At 36.8% G+C, this 13,257-nt stretch overlaps 1 protein-coding gene across 6 annotated transcripts in view; it reads right to left on the bottom strand.

The window, feature by feature from the left end:
- The window catches only part of VPS13B (vacuolar protein sorting 13 homolog B), a 486,767-nt gene that overhangs the window by 27,095 nt on the left and 446,415 nt on the right, over nt 1-13,257 (bottom strand). For all 6 annotated transcript variants that reach the window (XM_052788600.1, XM_052788599.1, XM_052788598.1 and 3 more), the window contains exons 44-54: nt 10,707-10,862; nt 9,057-9,320; nt 8,817-8,900; nt 8,481-8,656; nt 7,808-7,978; nt 6,935-7,136; nt 5,740-5,928; nt 5,166-5,312; nt 3,774-4,057; nt 2,091-2,218; nt 1,288-1,487 (exon numbers count right to left, since the gene is read on the bottom strand). In XM_052788600.1, the coding sequence (XP_052644560.1) occupies nt 1,288-1,487; nt 2,091-2,218; nt 3,774-4,057; nt 5,166-5,312; nt 5,740-5,928; nt 6,935-7,136; nt 7,808-7,978; nt 8,481-8,656; nt 8,817-8,900; nt 9,057-9,320; nt 10,707-10,862 (2,001 nt within the window). The remainder of the gene's footprint in view (nt 1-1,287; nt 1,488-2,090; nt 2,219-3,773; nt 4,058-5,165; nt 5,313-5,739; nt 5,929-6,934; nt 7,137-7,807; nt 7,979-8,480; nt 8,657-8,816; nt 8,901-9,056; nt 9,321-10,706; nt 10,863-13,257) is intronic.

Genomic DNA, 13,257 nt, shown 5'->3' with positions numbered 1-13,257 from the left:
TTTGCTTATCTGAAAGAGATTCAGAATCCTGCATGATGGAATTGGAGAAAAAAGGACATTTACTGAATTTTCAATACACTCTCATTATTCTAAGAACCCCTCAATGATCTTAAAGATTGGTCATTTTAATTCCAATTTCAGATGATTCTGATGATAAATACCTTAATTTTAATAAATTAATAAAATCTTCTTTCTAATAGAATAGGAAGTACCTATCTGTGACTAGGTAGAAAGGGTATAAATTACTTAAGATCCTCTAAATCCCAGTTATTTCACGATCTGAACTGAGTTGTATGTGAAGCTATTAGCATATTCCTTATGTATTTACATTTATAGTTTTCTAAGAGAAAGACTGTCTGAGCAATCCTGGGGAAATTCTCTACATGTAAACCCTAAAACTTCAATAACAGAAGGCTACACTTTTTATTTGGAGAGTTCTTCAAGTAGACAATGATCCCCAAATGTTGTCTTAGCATCTAATTCCTTCTAGGAGCCAGATACTTATAAAGAACCCTGGTCTGGCATAACATTAATGACTGAAATTTGAAACCTTGCATTGCTTGACTGGCTTGCTGAATGAAACTGAACTACTTGCTATATAACATAACACTCAATAATCAAGAGCATTTTGTGATTGGTCCCCAGGGAAAACATCTGAAACTAGTATTTCTTTCAAAGAGCCAAGCAGTTTATGTTGATTCCATGTAAACTAATGACTTCAAAGATGGAAAAAATTCCCATCAAAAAGAATTACTCCAGTCAAGGAAGTTTTCATTTACCTCAAAACAGGAGAAAAATAACAGAAGGAAAGAAAAGGTTTTTTTTGTTTTGCTTTAGAAAGACATGCGTAGCTTCTGTGAAGACACAGAGGGAGAATGACAGTGATGATTCGTACAAGATGTAAAGATAAAAATCCTGTGATAATTAAGTTACCAAACAGAAGGATTTTCCTGCATCCCAGGGGATTCTTTGCTTACAGGGGCCAGAAATTTTCAGGACCGATTTTTCCAGGGAACACAAGGTTGATTAAAAAAAAGTGAAAAAATTCAGCGCCAGAAAGCCTGTATTTTTGATATAGCTATTTTTAAAAATGGCCAGTGAAGAAGGTAATCTGTATTCTAAAACTTCCACAAGAAGGGGCTTAGGAGGAAGAGCTCCTGAGACTTAAATAAAAAAAACCTAAAACCAACAGAAAGGATATGCTTATTGCAGAGGAACAATATACTGTGAAGGTCAGGAAGACAACTATTTATGCTGTGAACTAGGAAACAGTTTATAATGGTTTACTTGTGTTCCTTGATTGTTGATGTCCACAAAATCACTCCATTCATTTACTAATTCATCGGACAACATCACTTTCAGAAGAATGCTGGGTAACAAATCTCTTGTTTTGCAATCTGGATAGCTGGAGACTTGATGGTAAAGTTCATGATGAACCGAACATTCAGCTGGAATCTTTCTACAATAAACTTCAAACTTTGGTGTATCTGAAATTGTATAAAATATACAAGGTTAGGGATTTCTAAAACCCATATTAAATCAAAACTCACCTACGCTTACACAACTGAGGAAGTTTCTGTCTGAAACATCACTGACAAAAATATTACTTTCTATTGGTTGGAATCTTATGTGTTTGGGTTTTTTCCTTTTCTTTTTTATGTCATTAAGATTTACATAAATAATGTTCCACTAATCATTACATTAACATACTGTAACTGCAATTTTGACAATATGTTTTGTGTTACATTTGCAAATCTGAGGAAATTTAAATGTTCCATGGGATTGAACTGATGTCAGTGAAACTCCACTGCCTACTAGTTTCCTACAGCCGAGTCACCTTGACAGCTGGAACCAAGGAGACCCAAAAGCCTGGAGCCACGTAAGTTCATACTTCTGACCTCATGATCAGCTCCAATAGCTTCCAGGCTTCAGTATCTTCCGGAGCCTCTCACTTTGAGACAGACCTTTATGAGGGCATCAAGTTCTTGTTGTAACCAAAACACATACTGAACTCAACTTTGTATTGGAGATACAGTAAAATAATTTATACTACAACAGTGCACTGTTTCTAATTACTGCATACTACCTACCTTTGAAGTTCTCTTTTACAAGCAACGGAATGGAGCACCTATTGTGGATAATTATACGAGGACTAGGATCTTCTGTAAGTGTTAGGTACGTCACGCCAAGATGCTCTTGATAAGTCAGTGCTATAGCTCTAAAACAGAAGCAGATATATTTGATTATGGATGTTTTGGATGAAATCTACGTCTTATTACTCTGGACAATTAAAAACATTCAGAACTAGCATCTGTAAGATTCTTTATGATCAAGTTCCAATTCCACAGATACTTACATACATTTAGACAAGTACATATCTCCACTGAGAATTATATTTAAACAGAAGAACACGTGGAAATAGCAGAAAAAACAACATTAGAGAAGAAATCACTTCATAGAGGCTACTCATGAGTTAAATTGAGCACGTGTTTTTGCAAGATGAGAGCCCTATCCAGCAGAGATTTATATTAAATTAAGAACATGAGATTGTAGGCCCGAATTTTCAACATAAATCTTTAAAAATTTCCAGAGGAATTTGCACACATACTTCTCTGATACACATGAAAGATATTTTTAACAAATACATAAATCTGTAACTGACTGCTCCCCTGGAATGATCCACAATGCTATCACCCTCTCATATGTTAATGTTATGGATCATCATTACATAAATTTCCAAAGTGAAAATAAATTAATTTAGTTCTACTCATTAGCTACATAAAATGTCTTCACAAATAAACACAAATTCTTTTTTTTTGTTGTGCAAATTTATTGGCTATTTCTGAAAAACTTCACCTCATGGTGATTTCAACAATCCAAACAGTCTGAAAATTTGATTAGGAACATGAGATCCTCTATGCCTATCTCAGAATTATAAGGAATCCCTTCCTTGTTCTTCCCATTAAAAAATTTTTTCATCTGAAGTCTGTGTGAGAAACTTCAGTGTCCACAGTGACATCTCTTAGACTCTGCAGAGGAACTGTATGAGGGTTTGAACAATATCAAGCACTTCAGGCAAGAGAAAGATCATATGGCTGGTAATATACACTGATGTAGCTTCTCTGATTTCAGCGGATTGTTTCTTGTTTACCAGTATAAGCATGAATAGATTCAGATATCAGGTCTGAGAACTGAAGCTGGGCATCTGACAAGTCATTGGACTGTTATTTTTAACTAGCTGGATGCATTTATTTGTAAGTGGAATGCACATTTGGATATTTCAAGCTTTAAAATTTGGAAATCTTTCCTTGTTGTAGTCTCAAAATAGTTTCATCCCTTTTTTTGCTTTTCCTGTTTATCCTCATTATTCTTACTAAAATATACTTTTACCTTTTATAAACAAAACATAAATTTTTGTATTTTATTATTTCACCCTGTTCTTGAACTCTTAAATTGTTACCACAAATTAAAAAAGACCATAATCTTGAATATAAACTTTTCATGCTCTTACTTTGTATGCATGTAAAAAAATAGCAGCCCATACATTATAAAAATTGTACAAGTTGTACACGGTTATACCATTAAACCATTTATAATAAAAGCATCAAAACCATCAAAAGATAACAATTTTTAAATTAAAGTAAGACTTGCCTTTACATATGGGGGGCATCTGTTACTCTGACTTTTGCATTAATCTCTTACTGTTTATTACTAGCTGAGGCTTGATAGCAACAAGCAAAGTTCATTATGTATGACTGTTCAGCGTACAGTACCTGGTACAAAATCCACTTTCATTACAAACCCCTGTGGGCACTGCCACGCTCTGTCTAGGAAACTCCTGTTTAATGACAGCTGGTAGGCTCCACAGCTCACAACTCCCAGCGCAGCCGCACGGACTGAAACTCAGCAGCATGCGTTTTTCAGTAAGAGGTGCCCCTGACGTTAAGGGACTGGTGTCCAACATCAGGTCCCAGCAGGGCACAGTGCTCAGCATCTTGCTGGGTGGTGCCCCAGCTGGACTGACGCTGAACACTGTACTGTCTGGTGAGTGGAAGTTCTGGAAAGAAAAAAGATGGTGGTAGCACGACATGCTGGCTCCTAACAGGCAGTTTATTCATGTTGATCTTGCACAGAACAGTCTCAAGTAGCCAATGACCTCAACTAACTAAAGGCTGCACTGAGTCCATTGTGTTAAAATCTCCTTGGCCAAATTCTGCCTTCAGGCATAGTTATGCAGTTAACTGAGCACAGTTGTCTACCGTCCACTCTCAGTTGCACAACAGAACTCTACCAAAAGCAAGTTACATCACTGTAACATAACTGTGAGAAGAAAATCCATTTATAGATATAAAACTAAGAATGGATTTTAGCCTCAACATTATTCCAATTCCCCAACCCATAAGACTGCCACAAAATGCGCAATGCACAAATGTAGATACCGATGTGAAGAAAACTAATGCAGAAGGAAAACAATACAGAAATAGAGAACTTAAAAAATTTGTTTATCTGCCAACTCCTCTAGCAAGTTTGACCCTGAGAATTCTTTCCACATATTTGACTATAAATGTAATCTTCAATAAATATGTATAAATGGTTGATTAAAATATATTGACCATGCATACATTTTGGTTCCTGTAAGCTAGTCCTTAAATATACTGTGCGATTATTAGAAAACTGATATTCACAATTTGATGCAGTTCGCTGAAATACATAAACCTTGGGCACGTCTCTAGTTCTGCAGCTTTGTTCAGATAACTGGAATCTTCCCAAAAGGATAACAAAAAATTTTCAGCCTGCCAGGCCAATATACCTCTTTTACACGCAAACTCAGTAAAAATTCTGAGAACAATTTCAACAGCTACTACAGATTACACTGCTTATTTTACAGAAATGGCCATTAGTGCCTGAACAGATGGAGAACAGGCAGAACTAATTCTGCAATGTGCAAGAATCTCCTGCTTTGCACAGATTTCTGATCACAGTTAATTACTAGAGTTTAATTTACCCAAGATTCTGTATTTTAAATTAAAATGATATAAAATACTTTGTCATTCTTACGTCTAAATATTTCTGTTCAAGCTCTGCTATATGCAGTTGAGAATATACAAATCTAAACACCCATGTACCACAGATGACAAATAAAAACAGTATCCACAGTGCTTTACCTCTTCTCCTGAGTGGGGTTTGGATACAGAGAGCTGTGGCCTATAATAGATTTGATATGATGTATCATTGATTATTGTTGTCTTATCTTCTATCTGTAGAATTTGTATACCTTGCCGAACCATCGAAGAAATGCAGAATTGACACAGCTGTAAGACAATAAAAAACGATTATGAGGTCACACAGAAAACCACAGAAGGTATTGAAATATAGGGACAGAACTGCCATTTTCTTTTTAACTGTGGAGATCCTGTCTATATTCATGCACTTTATAACTGGAGGCACATCACATACTTTTGAAGTTACATCTGTCAATGTTTTCCAAACAAGATTGAGAATTCATTAATTCTTTTTCCAGGAGATATTGCATTACCTTGATGAGTTGGGCAGAATGTTTTTGGTGATCTAATTCTTTAAATTATACTTCATATATTGTTTATACCCTCATTATGTTTTACATGTATTAACATAATTAGGGAGGAGCTTTCACACTGCATAGCAATTGATTGTTTTCATGTGCTGTATGACTTTGTTTTTAAATGATAAAGTTATAAATCATGATAATTTTCTTCTAACCTTTTGATGACCTGGGAAAGCACCAAGTTTTATTTCAGCTTCAACAAAACCTTCTTCGTCCAACGTTACCACTTCCCCATTATCAGCATCCTTCCATTTCGGGGAAGTCACATTATGAACCAGTTTAATTGCCACTGATTTGTGCACAGTATTAGTGTTTGCCCAGTATATTCCAACCTGAAAAGCTTCCTGCAAGTGAAAAATGACTGATTATCACTTGTTGACAATTCGATACACTTCTACTAGAGTTAAACGTAGCTTCCAGTATGAAGTCTACCTCATTTCCTCCTTTTCTCCCTCTGATTTTTTTTTTATGTGGTACAAGGATAGATGAAACCACAATATGGGTATGGGACTGATCCTCATAGTGGAATCAAGACCATAGTCTACACTGAGACATGTTAACAGGCAGACCTTTTGTTTATTAACAGACATACGCGGAGGGGGGGAAGATGGCAAAATAAACAGGAAGTATCAGATTGTCCAGTTGGAATTGACAAGCTGCTGTGTCAAATTATTTTAATTCTTTCAAAAATAAAGAATATTGGGATTGTAATAAAAAAGTATGTGCATGGCCAAGCTAAGGTATGCGAGAAGATCCATTACACAAAACTCTGAATTCAGGAAGGCAGGCATCCTAAAGAATCTTCCTTGTTTGTAATTCACCCTATCTCAATATCAAAGCTTTCTTAGTAGCATACGAGCTATGAAACAACTCGACCTAAAACACTCTCAAACCAAACATTCCTTCCGGGCTGTCAGTTTTGCTGCTGTGGTCAACACACTTCCCAAGTGTCAGGTCAGCACAGCTGGGGCCAAAGTCTATATTTGGCCTTCATACCAATTTGCTTGGGCTGCTGCATTATGCCCATGTTGCGGATTCATTGGCTGAATTGGGAGGAAGGAGAGAAGGCTGCTGAATCAGACAGCATGCAGGTCTTCTTCCTACAGTGTCTTACCAACAATTTTTAACTATGCATCTTTAAGACATGCTGTGCTTCAAACATTGCTATCAAGTGTGTCGTGCTACCCACTGCTCAGTCAGTGTGGCAAATTTCTATTGCTATTTCTACTCCTCATCATATGACTAAAAGACACAGTGACGAGAAAGTGGGAATCATCTGGATTAATAACCATTCTTCAGAATCGGACTGTTTAACAGAACTGTGCCCGTTAACGTGAATGGCGAAGTTACCTCGAAGTTGGGAGGTATAATTACTTTCCCAGTAGGTACTTGAAGAACGATCTTCTCTCCTTCAAACAGCCAGAGGTCCCACTTGGACTGATTGATAAGCAAAGCCCAGGGCAGGAGTTCTATCAGCAGAGTTTTAACACACGGTTTCCACACTGACAGCTTTACCCGCATTGGGCTATCCCATTGGGAGAGTTGTTCATTGCTGTTCAGAAACAAATAAACAAAAAGATAGAGTCAAAGGAATAATGAATTCAAGATTACAAATGATAAGCCATCATTTTCAGAAACTTGCAAGGCTTTTCTGGTTTTGAAATAAAAACCCAATCTCCTTACCTTACCTTATCATTTTGGAACATACTGAGATGCTGTCTGATGGATCTAGCTACACGTAGGCTATAAAGACATATTTTTAACCGCATAAGCTCAACCTAAATTTGGTCAGTTAAAGAAATGCCTTAACAGAATAACCACTATCCTTCAGAACTAAACCTGTGACTTTTGTAGTCATAAAATCACATTTCCTTTTTTTTTTTCAGCAACTCCTCCTACAGCAACTCCCTGTTTCTGTACTGAAACAAACAGCTACTGAATAAACAACAGCCTCTAGAGCTGCAGTAAAGAAGGTGCATTCACAAAAAAATAGTTCCATTTTTTAATCCTTGCTGATGCAATCTTCTCAGCATAATCAAGGGCAGCCCCTAGGTTGACCTCAATTTTTTCTCACCTGCAACAGATTCTGCAGCTTACATACAGGAATCATGTAATTACTGAAAACATATTCAATGTTGATCACATATAGTCTTCTTGAACGTGGTTTCAGTTTATTTGAAAAGGCAATGCAACAACCATGAAGAAAGTTTAGCAAAGAATTACCTGTCTGAATCCTTCCTATTATATGGCCATGCAGGCTGGGCAGGATTAGCGGTGCCATAGAACTCGGACAGTATTTGGTTGACATTGTCACCTGGATGGGATTTAGTTGCTATCTGTTTAATTAGCGTGGTTGAGATAGGGACTGCGCACTCTGATGGATCATCTTCCTCTCTGTCATTGAAAACAGATTCAGTCACTTACACAACAAGATCAAGCATTAGTAGCACTAACATTTTCTTTAATGAAGCTTTCCAAGTGTACTCTGCAGTAGGAACGCTCTCAAGGTAATCATGGATGAATCAAGTTACGATGTCTAACAAGTTCCTGAGCATTAACTGACATGCATGAATTTGTTATGACACTGTAATGACCTTTGTGTCTGAGACCCTAGAAACTCTTCAGTATTCTCAAAAAACGTTTCAAGATCATTTAGGAATTTATTTTTCAAAACACAAAAACGTAGACTGCTTAAGCAAACAAATGCCAATGTGCTTAGGACAGTTATATCAAATTTAATATTTCCTATCATATCATTTCAGGCCACATATGCTTGTTCTGCTGTATCTCCTCTGCATATGCCATACTTTTGGAAAAATACACCAGAAGTTAAAGTGTAAATTATTCCTTCTTTTCCATACAAATGAACCATTTTCAAGGAAAGCAAGTATTTTACCTGGCTTGAAATGTCAGGTGGTGTGTAAGATCAGGTTCTATATTTTGCAGTGCTTTCTCCTGTCCTTTCCCTGGAATCACTTGTGTTTCATTCAATCCCAGACTTCTTTTCTCTAAATGTATGATAATTGGGTCTGGAAGATGGCTCCTTACAATGAAAAGAGGGCTGAAAACAATCTATAAAAAGAAAAGAATATACCAATTTAAGGCTAATTTTATTCCAGTATTACAACTGTTGAAACAAGCTATTAATAAAGTGGGTCATTCTGTCCTTAATTTATTATATAACATGTTAAGGCATAAACATTTAGATTTCAGAGACATTACATGTACTTACTAATCGCTGCTGCACATGAGAGTTGGGCTCTAAAGTCAAAATTGTGCACCACACATATGTAATCGAACTCTTTGAAGATGGTACCTGTATGCAGAGAGATCAACAGCATTACACTAAAATTATTCTAGGATGATAATGTTCAACATTTCATCATATCAAATAGAAGTCCAAATGCAAAGTCCCAAGTTCTGTCAGACATTTTTTTAATGCTATACTCCATATACCTATTTCTAGTCATACCTGAATGACAGTGCTGTGTTCTGTATGTTTAGAACTCAAACACACGTCTCGGGACCAGTCTTCATCTCCTGTAGCTTTCACACTCAGCTCGGTGAGCTCATTGTTTTCTAGTACATAGGAAGGCAACTTCTGCTTGGCTGCAAGGCAGTTGATGTGTTCTTTAACAACGGCCTGTCCATCCTGACTAACATAATGCTGAACCACTTTCAGTTCAATACTTTCGGAGAGGTAACTACAGACTGTCTGTCTTCCACAGATTACAATCTAAAACACACAAAAATATGCAGCTCATATATAAACATTTGTGAAAAAGAAAGGTCAAAATTGAATTATAGAGTGAAAACCTGTACAAGAATAACCTCCCTACTTTAGGTTTTCCCAAGCACCGCTGAAGGCAGTGAATGGTAAAACATTATTTTTATTGGCCAAATGTATGTGCAATTTCATAGAAACCTAGGCATTAAAACACTTGAAATATTGCTAAGGCAGTATCTGGGCTTGAAAGAAACATGTAACATATCCACTTTCGTTCCCACTGAACTCAGCAGTACTGCCCATGGCTGACATAGCTCTGGTTTGGATTTTAAGAGTACTGTGATGGTCTCTGAATGCTGAGCCCTTTCTGAGCAGACACAGTGATGTACTTCAGGAGAAAGGTTTCTACTGATACCTCACACTCTCAACACAATCCAGTGATCCAGACCTTTCAGTATGTTTGCTGTTTTAAAGCTTGTAATTCAATTAAATGGCTGTACCATATTTCTGTATTTAAGTGCACCCACCTAGAAATGACCACATTAGACTCAGAGTTGTTGCTGTCCAACTGCAGTGGCTGGCATCAGTATAATATATAATTATACCATATTTATAATTATGCTGTATATAATCGTAATCCATACATGAATTATTTACCACAGAACATATATCTGACTTTTTCTAAGCTATACCAAGGAACAGCATTCCACGTGTATCCCTGCTACAAACATCTTCATTTGCTCTTCATTAATGAGGGTGCACACCATAGCTACAACCTACCAAGCAAAATCTCAGCAGGGCTTTCAGTGACACCAGGCACTGTTCTTGTCTGATCAGCTGTATTTCTGTTGCGCAACATAACATGTTATGTCCACCACATGCTCTGGCTTCTGCCAACGCAGGCAAAATGACTGCAGTGTTATTATTACAGATCTCTTTGCAAAGATAGTATGTGAAAAGTTACTGCACAGCAGCCCATTTTCAAATGTTAATTTTGTCAGTACTTCTTTCTCTTTTAAGAATACAAGACCGGAATTACAACCCGGAATAAGATATGAACGCTTTCTTAAAAAAAAAAAATAAATTCTGCTTCTCAAGAGCTTAAAACATGCATGAGATTGTGTAACTTAGCACTGTCAGAACTTACAAACCACACAAGGGGATGTTTACCGGAACATGTTAAATATGTAGTGGTAATTGAGCTTTTAAATGCTAAGATCCATACCAAAGTGAAGGAAAGAGTTGTAAAAACTCCTGAAAATGCCCCCAGAAGACTGTTATACTTGGTTTTTTGCAGATCCCAGTAAGAGAGAATAAATAATAAGGTAACTAATTTGTGAATAGATAACAGTTTAAATTACTCGTTATTTTTTCCAAACTGGATCAAATACTAACTTGCTTTTGCACTCCACTGAGCTGCTGAACCTTGATAATAAGTGATGCTGTCCGGCCCTTGTACTGAATGGTACGAATAAAGGTCCCTGTATTGTCCACACTGAATGGTTCGGACCACCGCCAGTTTCCCCAGCCTTCAATGCAGATGTGTAACAGCTGGAAAGAAAGCAATTACTACTTCAATATATAACTGGGGAAAAAAGCGCCTTGCAGTAGGATAGGATTTCCCATGACAGAGAAATATTCTTGGTTTTAAAACTCAGCAATGCTAAGCACACCAGTTGTCTGAATGATCCACTCATTCTGTGATTCTGCGATTTCAGATAGAAACAGAATAATCAACAATACTGTAAGATGGCTCTGCATCATGTACTTCTATAAATTACCTGCTTTAACAGTGTATTTAGGATGGTAAAAATCCAGCACACAACTATTCAGAAAAAAGGTTATGTAGACTATAAAACAGGAAATAAGAGATTTTCTTTACTGCCCTTGAAATTGTTCTAGAAATCCACCCTCTTTATTACCAGCAAGGTGATATGGAACGCAGGTCCAGGCCAGATTTTCGGCCTTCAGAATAAGACAGAAAATTACAAATACCCTTCCCTTCAAAATAAAGAGGGATGCAAATCTATTTGCATGTATACTTGTATAGCTCACATATATATGTCTTAAATGTAGAACTTAACATATTGCTGAGAGATGGGAAACATTTCATTTCTTACACAAATGTGGTGGCAAGTTCAAGCTTGACTGCATGAGAAGAAATTTAACTGCATAATTATACTCCCTGTGTGATTTATTCCGGAAAAGGAGTGGCTTTTTTCCAGTTTAACTTAAATCACTTCCAGAGCAATATAGTCTTTCATCATTTGAAGAGCCTTTCATCCATTTACCCACCATACGCACTTACCTCTATCCCATGGAGATTCTTTAAGCCAGAGTAGTGAAAATTGGTACTGTTCCATGTAGGTCAATGAAGTTACATAAATTTACGCCAGCTGAAGATCTGGCTATTTAGCTCTGTATAGACCTTTTGTGGCTGAGCAAACTTAAGAATGTGAGTTATATATAAGGGATCAAAGCAATAAGCATTCTGGGTAAAATTTATTCTTTGCAGAGGGCCAGCACAGAGCCTAAGCATCACTTAAGTCCTTTAAAACAGTTTTATAAAGGCCTTGTGGGAATTCTCTCTCGAGGCTTGAATTTCACTCTGATTTCGGACATCTGTCATTAATTAATTGAAGTAACTGAGAACAGGATCAGGCCCAAAGTTTGATTATTTACGCAAGCAAAAACTGAAACTTGTAAATAGTCTGTTCTCCCGTGATTTGTTTCCAAAAAGAGATAGCAGTGGCCATAGATCTGGCCAGTTGCACTTAGTGAATGGCTGGATGTTGGGGTTTTTTTACATTGTTTTAAGAAACAACCGCAGCAACAACTTTCAAAGATATTACAACTCAGTAGCCTGTTTGCAATTTGTGGTATCCTCAGCACAAGTTACACACAGAACAATAACATCCATTCAGTGGGTGGCTTTTGAATTTGCAAGAGTGATGACTGTTGCATTCAGATTCAAATTAGTTTTACGCTGGAAGCACAAAGGCTAATATGTGCCAGTGTGCACATGGGCATGCATCTGGATGTGCACATGCATGGGCACAGCTTTAGATTCAAGAATACATTGAGGGAAGCTGTGCACTAGGACACTCAAACTCATAAACAAACATGTCGCTTTGATTCTTAAGTATTAGTTACAGAAAAGGAAAAACAAAATAAAACAAAAAAATCCAACTGCAGTGGCTGGCATCAGTTCAGTTTCTTACAGAGGCAGCTGGGAATAAATCTCATCACATATGAAAACTAAGAGAAACAAGAAAACTGTTTACTTTGGAGAGACTGGTAGCTGGAAATGACAGCCAAATAATGAGAAAAGGTACTAAGTGGTCAGTCTCAGCTAGAAGGCACACAAAATATGGCGTGCTCCAAAGATAGATGTCATATAAATGCCATAATTGATGATTAGTAATTGTATGTAGCTCCAACATTAGGATGTCTCCCACCCTGTATAAACAGCTTTGCTCACGAGTTGAACATTCCCAAGGAACATGCTGTCAGCTTTCCCTGAGCAGTCATTAGCTCCCAAATGCTGCCTTACTAATTTTCTTTGTAGCACAACGATTAGTCTGCATTTAACTTCAAGGCTTAGAAAGAAAAATAAAAAAGAGCTATTATCATATATTGGCAATTTTTTATTTTATAAACATACTATTTGTATACTGGTAAATGCTACATACAAAGGGAATAGCCTTCGTCAGTTATTTAAAGATATCTAATATATTTGTGTTAATGACACAACAATATAAGAATTGGATACTGCATAAGTTTACTTTTGAGCCAAGAAACTGCATTCCATGAAAATGCAAAGGGATCTCTGGGCGAATCAGTTATTTAAATGTGAGATTTCTGGAAAACGTGGCTACAAGTAATTAGCAAATGACATTAAGTGATACAGAGATATATGGCAGGAAACAAAAAATTGAAGTAATTT

This window comes from Harpia harpyja, chromosome 5 (assembly GCF_026419915.1).
Source record: "Harpia harpyja isolate bHarHar1 chromosome 5, bHarHar1 primary haplotype, whole genome shotgun sequence".
Taxonomy (NCBI): Eukaryota; Metazoa; Chordata; class Aves; order Accipitriformes; family Accipitridae; genus Harpia; species Harpia harpyja.
The sequence above is the reverse complement of the archived record's forward strand: the minus strand, read 5'-3'. Positions and strand labels throughout refer to the sequence as shown.